Source organism: Ornithodoros turicata, chromosome 1 (genome assembly GCF_037126465.1).
Source record: "Ornithodoros turicata isolate Travis chromosome 1, ASM3712646v1, whole genome shotgun sequence".
Classification (NCBI taxonomy): Eukaryota; Metazoa; Arthropoda; class Arachnida; order Ixodida; family Argasidae; genus Ornithodoros; species Ornithodoros turicata.
Genome location: NC_088201.1, coordinates 140,383,732 through 140,396,521, shown reverse-complemented (window position 1 = coordinate 140,396,521; position 12,790 = coordinate 140,383,732). Strand labels below are relative to the sequence as shown.

At 45.1% G+C, this 12,790-nt stretch overlaps 1 protein-coding gene across 1 annotated transcript in view; it reads right to left on the bottom strand.

The window, feature by feature from the left end:
• The window catches only part of LOC135385990 (phospholipid-transporting ATPase ABCA1-like), a 246,497-nt gene extending 235,318 nt beyond the window's left edge, over window positions 1–11,179 (bottom strand). The window contains exons 1-2 of the mRNA XM_064615667.1: window positions 11,102–11,179; window positions 9,524–9,821 (exon numbers count right to left, since the gene is read on the bottom strand). Of these exons, the coding sequence (XP_064471737.1) occupies window positions 9,524–9,821; window positions 11,102–11,179 (376 nt within the window). The remainder of the gene's footprint in view (window positions 1–9,523; window positions 9,822–11,101) is intronic.
• Between the last annotated feature and the right edge of the window lie 1,611 nt (window positions 11,180–12,790).

Sequence of the window (12,790 nt, the reverse complement as noted above, 5' to 3'; positions counted from 1 at the left end):
CCATCGCTACAATGTGACGTCAGGTGCGTAGACTAGTCTATCCCTATACGTTTAATAATACCAAAGTCTTACATACTGGGCCATGCGCTAAAGATAAAGGACGTACTGTATATATATACGGCGTGTGTCTCGTTTTTCTGCTCAGTCGAGAGCGAATAACTATACGCTAAAAATAAACAAACACTCATGCAACTTGTGGGATTTGTTTTGTGCTGTCGTCGACAGGTGTCGCGATAGACAGATGGCGCGTGTCGCTTGCGCGTAGATTAGGGGGCGGATACCCGAGGAGCTTATCATTTAAGCTGTGTTGGCGGACCTGAAAAGGTCGCTCGCTCTTCTGGGGGGAAAGCCGTGGCTGGTGCCGTCTGAAGGTATGAAATAAACCCTTTGTTGATTGTTCGAACTTGTGTCTGCGTTCCTTGCGCGGGTCGGATGAACGGGCGTGGTCCCGGTGGTGGGTTAACCGGAAGGTTTCCCACAGCTGGCGCCCAACGTTTTGGTTACGGACCGTTCGACCTGCGGCGTGGAACATGAGACCGGTATGCGTGATTGTAGTTTTTTTTTATTCACTATTATTATTTTAGGGACGTCAGAAACAGCCACGCGCTGTTGTCCCGGTGACGGGGCGGCCGACATGCTTGTCGTCAGGACAGCATAGCCGGAATCCCCCGGTATTTTTTGTATACGCAATGGCCTCATGGTTCCTCCCGTGCCTGTAAGGACGTACAGAACCCCTAGTTCTGGAACCCGTCCGTGTGCCCGGCAGCGCGGGACACGCAGTAACTTTGCGTCTTGTCGTTACGTTCTTGTTACGAGTTTCGCAGTAGCCGACGTAGGCTTTCTAGTCAGCAAACGCACAGGCCTAGGTAGGTATTTGCCCCCAAGGAAGATTGCCTCTCCGACCGCTTGCTTCGGTCGGACGGAACCCTGACACTCGGTAACCCGTGTAGTCACATTGATGGGGTTATGGTGTCTGCAGTGCCTTCCCCGCTGGACGTCTTAGCTGCGGTGCCTCCAGGGCCGTAGCCCGACGCTTCCTCAACGGCAGAGTTGTTAGCAACGTGCAACCAAGCTGTGCACGCTAATGACGGTGCGCTTTGATGCTAGGTTGGTTTCGCCGCCGTAAGCATAGCTGCACGCCCCGTTGCGACATGCATTTCGGTGCCTTCCTTTCAGGAGGACGTGGTCTGTAAGCCTTTAGCAGACTTCGTAAGCAGACGGCCTATCAGGCCAACCTGGGAAATAACATTGATGCCATAATCACGCGCATCCTGTAGGTTGCAGAGATATCTGTTTTGTTGCACGAGCTATCCCCGCCAGTGCCACACCCCTTATATCTCCGAGCATATCGCTTTGATAGCTCCGATAGCGTGGGAAGATCGTACTTTCACGATGTCTTCCTAGAGCTGGTTGGGATGAGCAAACCATGCTTTTGAGGTGTTGTGCCTCCAAGCCCCCAGACGGCCTATCAGACTGACATGAAAATCACGGATGATTTCATCATCACGTTGCTTTCATAGCATACCTCAACTAAAGCCCCGCTCTGCCAAACTGGCGTTAGAACCGCATTACACAGGTCAGCGGAAACAGTCTCTGAGTACTCGCTTTCAGCTGGCGTGGACGAGCAAAACCGTATTTCTAATGTGTTGCCGCTCCCAGAGTATTGGATCCCTTTGTATTCCCACAGAAGGCGATCGCAGCAGTTAGGGACCCAGAAGGGCCCTCACAGCCTCAACTATGCCAGGATCCGACCGGACCTGCTTCCAGTTGCTACAGTATGCGTCTCCGCACGCAGCGCACGTAGCAGTCACTATTTGGGTCACCAGAACCTGGTGCTTGCGTTGTAGTGTTTTTGGTGGGATTTCCGTTCCGCGGTCTTCCACTTGTAATGTGGGGAGTACCTTTCCAGGCGCTCGCAGTGTGGAGTTACCCTCTTACTGCTTTACCTTCTTACTGTTTTAATTCCAGCATGCAAAGACAGAGACAGCGCTCCAGTGTGTGTCGCACTTCCCGTCGAGGATCTCTGCCCCCTCCTACATTTGATCAAGCACGATCTCGGTCCCCAGGTGCGAGAAAGAAGTCCGTGGCGACGTGGACCGTGGTTCACTTTGGGTAGCCCGTATCGTGGGCTTCTCATAATAAGTGGTCATCACAGCCCCGCCCCCTCCGGAATGTCGACCCCACTACCACTCCGTTGCCGTTCCGCGGCTTGACCCTGCGAGAGAGACACACCGCCGACCGTCTTCAACCCCTCTCTGCAGACGAACAACGACTCCTGTGTCCGGTCTGCCAGGTGCCGGAACCGCACAGAGCCACCCATCGTCAGGCGAGCTCCATCGTTCCCGTACCGAACAAGCACGCCCGGAGGTCGTGGATGTCGTCGCCGCCCTGGCCACCATACGTCGACATCGCAGAGAGTTACAACGGGAAACGGAGAGAGCTGGCGGCCCCAACCCAGCAGAGGACGATATCCTCATTGAGCTGAACCACAATGAAGACCTGTAACTCCTTCCGCGTATTGTCCAGTTTTGGGAGGGGGGAAGTGTGGGATTTGTTTTGTGCTGTTGTCGACAGGTGTCGCGATAGAGAGATGGCGCGTGTCGCTTGCGCGTAGATTAGGGGGCGGATACCCGAGGAGCTTATCATTTAAGCTGTGTTGGCGGACCTGAAAAGGTCGCTCGCTCTTCTTGGGGGAAAGCCGTGGCTTGTGCCGTCTGAAGGTATGAAATAAACCCTTTGTTGATTGTTCGAACTTGTGTCTGCCTTCCATGCGCGGGTCGGATGAACGGGCGTGGTCCCGGTGGTGGGTTAACCGGAAGGTTTCCCACAAACTGTGCACCAAAATTTCTGAAATCCGAAGTAAAAACTGTTTTCCTTCGTTCTTGGTTATGATAGCAATGCGTCGAATCCATGTTCTACAAAATGTAAGCCAAAATCTAAGAATTGTATTACGGATCACATGGTAAAAATAAGGCAGCCTTTATTAGAAGCACACAGGAAAGAATACCGACATAAATCATTGGATATCCTTTGGGCAAAGTTGGAACGACGCCCGTCTCCATAACGGGGAAGAACTGGCGAAAGCCACGAGCAGCCTATCAACCACGAACACACTTGGACGCCATGCGAGACTTGAAAGCCGTGCTGTACGGTGGAGGCTGTACACTGCGCCCCTCCGATACATGAAAAAAATATATTCCATTCTGACTGGAAGCCTTCCCAAAGCCAACTAAACCTGACATGTGAAGAAAGAAGACGAAATCTCCCGCACCTGCCCGTACCTGACCACAGGAAACTGTGGTAGATTATGCATTGTGCCTGCGGGTTCGCTCGAAATATGTCATAGCGTGCCAAACATGCATTTATCTGCAACATATACTACTTCTAGTCGGTCCGGAATGAAGACCTTTAGCGTTTTTTCATCGTCCTAGTACGAAGCCACATCCTTAATGAAAAATCCTACAAACTTTCTTACAAGATTAGAGCTTTCCTTTAGGAATTCTCAGAGAAGATGTGTATTCCTACAGACATTCTTAGAGATAACATATTTTCTCACACAAAATCCTTTAAATGAACTTCTGATCGTGCATCTTAAGAGAGATTTCAAGGATGTTTTTTGTGAGAAGAGATGCAGAGCTCTGTAAGATCTCTCACGGCTTCTAAGATCTGCAAGAGAAGAGATATCTCTCTTATAGAATTTCTCACAGCAACCCCATCTGAGTCATGTGAGAGACTGGCGCCAAGGCGCGCTCTCTCTACTAGTACCATTAGTACTCTCTACTGTGTTTCACTCTCTCAGACTGGCGCCGTGCTTCAACAAAAGATGATCTAGTGGACCGTGGCGTTCGTGGTGTTCGTGGTTTGACCGTTTGGTGCCGCCATTCAAACACAAGTCTGCTGAGAATACTCAGTATGCGTCCACGTAAACTACATCGAAGACGGCATGGTAGCAATACTTCACGAGAGTTTATCACGGAATCTGAGACAACGACATAGGAAGGCCTCAACAAGAACATTAAAATGGCGTTTTGGTATGCTGAGGACGACAGCGTGGCTGGAACCGGGCAGAAGTAAAAATGCGTGGAGGTAAGTTGAGTTATCTCATTCAACGTGGTGACTGCTCCTCAGGAGTACGCATTTGTGTAATTGAGTACAAGCGTCTTGTAGAGGTTTACAGCTTTACCTACTTTTGTGCAGAAACCGAGAGTGAGCTTATTACGACTGGAAGAAAATATACCCATACCTCGTGTTTTGAAGTGCGAAAATTTATTTCAGTAGACCAGTTCCTGCCATTGTTTCGACTGGTCGCCGAATCCGTCGATGCATCGCGTCAACTGTACGTGGTCAGTTTCATGTTACTGTTTGCGTGAGATGTTCGGTCTAACGTCCAAAATTTTAAAATGATTGAGGTATATAAACTCACGGCAAGGGTACGCTGATGTCGGAAGTACTGTACTGAAGCTTCCAAAATTGTGTATTTAGAATATTATTGACCTCCCGCTAGTGAAAATTATAACTCCCCCAGCAAACCATCAAATATCGTATTTGTTTTCTAGTTGTAGTATCCTCCACGCCTCTTCATTTTTTGGTAGGGGTAGGAGATGAGGAAAGTACGGCAAACACTTACGAATTATAGAGAATGCCATTTCTTGTCTTGCAGTTTATGTGCTGTGCATGGTTTTTATGAATTCATCCTGCATTTGTTTAGGTCTTGCTCGATTGCGTATTTGTATTGTATTTGTATCTCTTTTACAACTTCCTTGCTCTGCAAGTCAAATTATTAGGGCCGTGCGAGTACTCGAAATTTCGAGTTCGAGTCGAGTCGATCTCGAACTCGACTCGAACTCGACTCGACAAATGATGACTCGACAACTTTCGAGTACTCGATATCGTTTCGAGCTCGCGTTAGATCCACATTAAAATCCATCACATGTAAGATATAACCTGTCACAACGATTCCACCGTTTGGAAACACGCATTGTGCGCAGCCGTGATTGCTGTCACAGTTCCGCTATCTTGTTTTCAGTATTAGCTTCGGCTAACCTCGACTTGGCTGCAGACTGAGTAGTGGCTATGAATGGCAAACTGGCTTCAACTGGCTACTGCTGGCCATGGAGGCGTCGCGCGCGGGGAAGCGTATCGGACATGGGAGGAGCGCATTTCATAGTTTCGTTTCTTCGACGGGAGAGTGTTTCGGTTCTCGTAGGTCATAAAACTCGGAGACGTCTGACAAGAGTGAAGAAAGTGCATCTGCACAAAACCGAAAAGGGCTGGAAGCCTTGTGTAGGACTACTTTACGAAAATTTCCGGTACGAACGATTCCTTACCACGCCCATAGAGAGTCGATCACCGGTGATTGACGTTTTATGAGCGGCGCTACTCGGTCCCTGAAGTAGATTCGGACAAGTGGTCACATTTGTTGGATACTATAAACACTACAGAATGAGTTCAATTTTCACTTTTATCTTTTCTTTGTGGTAGCGATTTATGAAGTAGGCCCTGCGCCAAGGAGGCAGTGTGGAGATGTTATCTTGCTTGCGGCGTGGCGCTTCCCCGGCAGGCCTCTTTCACAAATGCGCAATACTCCCATTTTAAGCATATTCTGATTCGATTCCGTTTATTACAACGCAAATAACGACTCTGAATGCGTTAGACAATCAGATTTTTGTCCTGCATGTGTGGGCATATATAACTTGCGCTATTGCTGCTCTTTGCTGTTCCAAAACTAACCGGGAGGAATGGAAGAGTGATGAAATAGCAATATGGTGGTACAACAGGAAAGTTAAGCCTGAAACTAATGTTTTCAGCGGAAATTACGATGTTAATTTTTGTTTTACTCCTTCAATGAACTCTGTTACTCAGTTACATGGACAACATGCAGTGTTCATGTTATTTTTCACAACTCATGAACTTCTTGATCCAGAGAGTTGATATTTTCAGATATTATTTCTGACAAAGGTTGCCACATTTTGGATATTTTAGAACTTGTAGATTGACATTTTTATTCAAGATACAGGCGTATATTCATAAGGGTTTCTGCTGTTCGCACCAATCTTTTGGTGTCCCAAAATCAATTTTGGAAATACATGGATAGCTTGGTGTATGAAACTTACATCATTAGATAGGGCATTGACTTGGCTACATTTTCCCATATAGCAACATATTTTGAAGTGATACTGTCACCCACAAAAAATATATTTGTAAAACCACCCACAAATGGCTATTTTTGTGGCGGTAAGGAAAGTGTTAAACCGCACGGTTGTAGAAAGACCAGTTTTCCTACCCATAACTTGTAAATGTTTTATGGTTGTAATATTCATTTAGCAATGTTGTCATTAGGTGGCACATTTGTTTTATAAAGCTCTTATAATCTTCATTCATTTCATTTTTTGTTGTCAACTGTAGCACAAAAGAACATTTTTAAGGGGAAGTTGGCCAAAAAGCGGCGCTAAAGCATCTTAAAATTTTCTACCTTCCTGCTTCTACACATTACCTATCATTTAATGGAACGCCAACTACTCGAACTCGACTCGATACTCGAAACAGTGATTTGGTATTACTCGAACTCGACTCGAACTCGAAAATTTTGCTACTCGCACAGCCCTACAAATTATGCTTTATGCTCTTAGACAATCGCGTTTGTATGGTGACCCAAAATGCATGACTACTGTGCATCTTTATTTGTAGACGATTTTTTTCTGCTTTACGGAAGACATTGTGCTTTCGGAACCTTCTGCATGCTGAACATTCTGTACCAAACGTAAGACCATATAAACACCATGGGGATGTGTTTACGGTCTTGCGCCCGGTTGAAAAACGCTACAGAAAATCTCATTGAACCCCCCCCCCATAGCATTCTCTAAGAACTTAAGGAGGATACAGATTCGTATACATATTCTCACAGGTACATCAATGAGAAAATATCCTGTGGGATAATTCAGGGTCTGGCCTTGTGATTTCTATGAGAAAACAATTCATACAGGACTGACTTTCTCACGAACCTCGCCTCAGCCTTAAGAGAAATTCTGAAGGATATTTCCATGTCGGATGAACATGAAGCAAGAAATGACGGGCCGGAGAGAGTGATATGTGGTCCGTGTTGGAAAGTAGTTCGTGCGATTTTGTATGTTTGTGAATATTCCCTGTTAGGTAGAAGTGCCATGCTTGCTCCGTTTTGTCGTTCCTAATGAAACTATCAATTTTATTACCCATTATAATATTCCATCGTACATTACTGGAGGCGTTTGTTCCAACCGCCAGCAAGCTAGTTAGTCTGCTTTGAAACGAGGAAGCGCATGGACGCAGCTATGCATCTCAAGCAAATAACGCCTGGCATTCGGGATTTTCGTCACATTTGAGGTATGTAGCATGTGTGCGTGACATATAATCATCGGTGCTGTGTATTCCCATTCTTTATGAGTCTCTACCCCATTTTGCAAGTACTCTGTGGGTCGGAAGGTAGAATACTGTAAGACCGCTATAGCAACTGTGCTTTGGGCAAACGGTATGTTACATATTTCTATGCCTATCTCTCACGCACACACATGTTGTTGTAACCGTGCTTTTTGAAATGTTTTTTCTTGTAGGTTAAACTCGTAAGAAGCGGCAAGGGGGGGAGGGGGAGGGGGAGTGATGTAGGGGGAAAGTGCGGTCAGCCTGCTCTGAAGTGGCGGCTCGGTGCACCCAGGGTAGGGAGAAGGGGGAGGGTGAAAGAGGGAGGGGAGAGATGATGGTGGCACAGGAGAGGAAGGGGCGTGCTAACCCTCTTGCTCTGGGATTTGGGTAGTCCAAGAGGACTACCCACCACGGAAAACATGCGACCATCCCTCAGAAGTCTTCATTGGGAAGCTCCCTGTACCACGGTAACCGCCAGGATTATTGGCGAAGTTACCCCATCCGCAAGAAGCGGCAAGCAGCGCGAAATAGCGCATTGGATGCGAGTTTGTGGTCGCAACCCATTCTCGTCTCGAGGAAGTTGGATGGTGCTTTTACGCAAGAAAGCCAACGCGTTCCCAATGTGCAAAACATGAACTTGGCATAGTGACATGAAGAAAAGTTTTGGTCGTCGCATTTGAGATTTCAAGTATGTGTACAATGCATTGAACGCTTTTACGGCAGTGTGCGTGGATGGGGCGCGGATGCCATTTCAAAAGTACATAACAACTGAATCAAGTTCCTTGGTTCATTATTTGTGTGATATCTAGCGATGTCTTGATTCATCTGTGTTTCGTATTGAAAGCTCCCCAAGTGGCCTCAATAAACAATGGAAAGCACACGTGCTGGATTCTGTGGCTCTTATTCTCCTCGTTTCTCCTGGTAAGAAGTCTAAAGCAAATCCTGTAAGAATTCTGCAAGAAACTGTTGGGGGGGGGGATTCTTAGAGATTGCTTTGTGAGAAACTGTGTAAGAAATTCTGTGAGAATGTCCAATTATCACACATAAATCTTTTAGAATAACGCAAGAGATATTTTGTGAGATTTTCTGTACAGTTTTTCAATAGGGCGTTTGGAACAGAAGGTGCAGACTACGGAAGGTGCATAAAGCAGAATGTGTTAGGTCCTTAAAAAGAGCATTAAAATTAAAGCAGCGTTCATTATTCTTATATTGGAATTCTGTATGACTCGCAATAAAGATCTCTTCACAGCGATATGCCTTATCATAACTACAACAGCTGATCCCGCACAATAGTCACCATTACCCGCAAGTATAAATTAATACTCAGACTGAACTGAGCGTGTGTATCACAATTGGGGTTTTCTGACCTAGATTATGATTTTTATTGCACGATATGCCTGTATTCTAAAATGTGTGCTCCTTCATCCAATTTCCGCACACACATGCTTTGCCTGCTTTTCCAAACAAGATCATATGTAGCATCGTAATGTCACAATTGACATTGTGACATTCTTACTTTCATTTTTTTTTCTCCCAGATGCATATAAACGATATCTTAATGAGAGACCCTCAGATCTACCGAAGGCTACAAGGCTGAGTCCTTTTGTTCTGCACATGCGATTTTTTTACGATTTAAATAAAGAGTGAACAGATTACACAGATTGTCACTTGGTGTAGAACATCATTTCTTTACTGTCTCCTGCAAATCTTATAAGAACATTTGGACTGAGTCTTGTGAGAAACAAGCTATAAGAATGTCTATGAGAAACGCTTAAGAGAAACTTGATGAAATCTCATAGAGATCCGGTGAGAAATTCTATGAATTCAATAATCCCATAGAATTTTTCTTAGGATTCTGTGAGATGTTTCTTGTGAGAATTCATGTAGGATTTTTCAATAGGGATCGAGAGAAAAACATTCATTGGCATGAAAGATGAGTCACTGAAAAGGTTAGCCAGCTGTAGGACTCGAACCCTTTTCAGTGACTTTCACCTTTCATCGTTCATTTCTTAGGCTATGGTATTCAAGCTTCAGAACATCAGTTATCTCATGCATTGGCATGAAAAGACGCTTCAGTTATACTGAATAAAAGAAACGCAGTGCACATGACAGTAAGAGAATGACTTACCAGTGCTGTTTAAGACTTCGGGAAAACCATTCTGAAGGATAAATGTCATGTACGGGGATGAGTCATTAGGGCCGTACACAAGCATCCCAACAGGTATTTCAGAAAAATCGCCGTAGACCATAGCTGGGGTGTACGTCAGGGGCATCGGGGGATTCATAGAAAGCTGTGACATGTAGATGTAGAACATGCCGATTATGGCTGCCAGTTGAAGTAGGGTAAAGAAAGGGTGTCTCCGCAGCGTCTGAATGTAGATGTTCTTCCAGAGTAGCACGAGAAGTTGTGCTACGGCACCCATCACCTGAAATGTGCAACACGTACGTAATGTTGCCGCGTTTTAGCAGGAATTAGAGTCTGCGCCAAAATTCTAGAACATTTCGCCTCCGACAGTAATAGGATCTTTTAAAGGAGCGTGAGAGAACTAAAAGACAAACATGTCTGGAGAGCTGGAAATTATGATTACGAACCCTGGGACACATTGGCACGAAAACTACGAGTGCAGCGCGTAGTACTGGAGCGGAAGCTAACTTTCAATCTCGCGGATCACAAAACTTGCTTTCCTTAACTGCAGTCTGCAACGTCATATGCGTCGCGAAAACTGAGGCGCGCTTGTCTTAGGACTTCTTTATTTTTCAGTTGCTTTCAGTTTTCAGTTTTTCTTTAGTTTCCAGCTTTCACTAGCACATTGTGCCAATGGTAGCTCCGCTACTTGACGTCACCAGAGCCGAGAAGCCGCTGGATGAGGTCGCCGCCGTTACCGCGCTATTTTGTAAAATAATTTTCAAAGTAAATTCCCACTTCCCAAAAGAAATATTCTGCGTGACGGTGCCTGAAGGTAGTATGTTCATATGACGCAGCAGAAATATATAGCTTCCAAGAGCCTTCCATGCTGCATTAAGTCTCCAGACAACCTCTACCCTAATCACTGACTCCCCCTGCACCGGTCATTAGGTTGTTTTCACAACTTAGGCATATTTAAGGCTCTCTCACACCAGAACACGCAGCACACGGTATTTCGGGTACCTCGCGGTAGACTGCGTGTTTGGGGAGCGTTTGCAGTGTCAGCAACTTGTCTCTCGTACTCGGCGAGTTTCGAACCCGATACATATTACTAACTGATCCGCTGAAGCTGGTGAAACTTAAAGTGATATGAATATAGAATCTGGTTTTACACAGTTCGTGACACGTCCCAGCCATGTCCCTTTGAACAGTGTGAAGCAGGCTGGTCACAAAACGGCTTATGGCCACCACAGCAACGGACAGAAATGAAGCTCATAAACCGAGTGAAGAAGGTATATACAGATAAATAGAGTAGGTTTTGTAGACTTCCTACTACAACTTGACATCGACTAATGTTTGTGAGTATATCGAAAACATGCAGATTGCCTAACTTGCTATTACGCATATTAGGTTTCAGGGGCTCATCGCCTGGGGCGATACTCTACCCCATTGCTGGTGGTGATGCGGGGAATGAAATAATGAGCACCTTCACAACAAGGATCGAAGACTAGCAAGCAACGCCCTACAATCTTGGCTACAAACTACTAACTTGTACGAGACAGACTGGCCAGGACAACTTACCCTGAATGTTAAGTTTGCATTGGAATGAGCTCGCACTGCTTCATCTTCGTCTTCTATACGTTGAATCGGCGTGAACATACACAAGCATCGTTATCAAGTTCACAAATTTTCTTTCTGTGAATTGTGTCGGGATTGAAAAGCATATCGACTTGAACTAAATTTTTCATTCAAATACATTCTGCAATCATAGCGTGCAGGAGCGCAAATCGCGGGTTGCTCTGAGGGAAGGGAAGCACTACAAAATTACACATAATACACAAAGAAAACGCGATAACATTCTAACGCTCGTTACATGTGCCTAGTATCATAATTATCATGCAAAATGAATCACAATAAAACGTTAGCAAGTAATGCATGCCCATCATTGCGATCACTGATCTCGATTGTAAAAGGCTGGATCGCGGATAGGGAGCGCGAGCGTGAAGAAACCGGCCGCCATCTTACTGTACCCACAACAGTCGCCACAGCGATCATGGCAACTTCTTGCAATTACGGTCGTACCAACCGTACTGGCAAGGTTACAGGGCCTAAATTTATACATTTGAGTCACTCTTCATCAAGGAATAAATAGGCGTCCATTCTGTACATTTAGTTGACCACTATGAAGTGTTTTTTTGCCCAAAACGAGCACTGGATGCAGGTTGCTTGATCGCTCTTCCGACGTTCAATCGAGCACACTTGCATTTTACCCGGCGGCAAATACAGTTTGAGTGCATAATATGCTTGAAAGAACACGTTACTCTACACAGGTAGTGTTGTCATCAATATATGTGCGAGCACTTTGCTAGCATGGTACACGGTGTTCTCTGCGGAAGCAAGTGCCACATTCATTTCTTTGAATTACCTTCGCGCACAAGTTCAGTATTACGTCATAATTAGACCAAGATTGTCACCCTTTTTCATGCATTGGTATTGTTCTGTGCCTTGGTTTGATTTGCGACACAGAATGCTACGTGACGGTGGTGTGGCGCGACTTGAATAACGCCTTTGTGTCTGAGCTGTATCGTCAGCTTGTTACGATAGTAATAATTTGTAGCGTGACGTGCTATTTGTAGCAGTTTTTAAGGCAAAAGTGGTCTCTCAATACAGGTTTCGTCATGAGAGCTACCCAGTGAATAATCTGTGCTGTGTGATACGACCGGGTGTACAGGTAACTATCACGTTCCTCATCCACTGGCTTCTACTTTACAGGAAGGAACAACCTCAGTGCACGCACTGTGGTTAGCCTCTCTCAGTTTTGCATATTTTCTTACATGTTCACATCAGAAACACACCTAACACTTTAGGCTCCTTCACCCAGCAATATAATAATTAGATATTATAATTCTTTTTAGAAGAGTTCCCCATATTCTTTTTAGAATAGTTTTTAATCTTTTTAATTTTTAGAAGATACAGGGATTGTAAACCATGTTTTAAACTGATGTTTTAACATTTGTCCAATACATTTATTAAACAACATATTCATTTTTAACTGGTTGCACCCAAACCAATGTTCTGATGTATTATTATTATTATTTCCTTTGTTGTCGATGCACCATAAAAATTGGAATAATCATCATCAATGCAGGTTACTTCACAGCTGCCTCGACATACACAAGAAATGGGTGCAGAACCTGCGTAATGCCCACAAACTTTGACTACCACAGCACCTCCAGAAAGTAAAGGCATATGTGTCACATGGGATTTTTA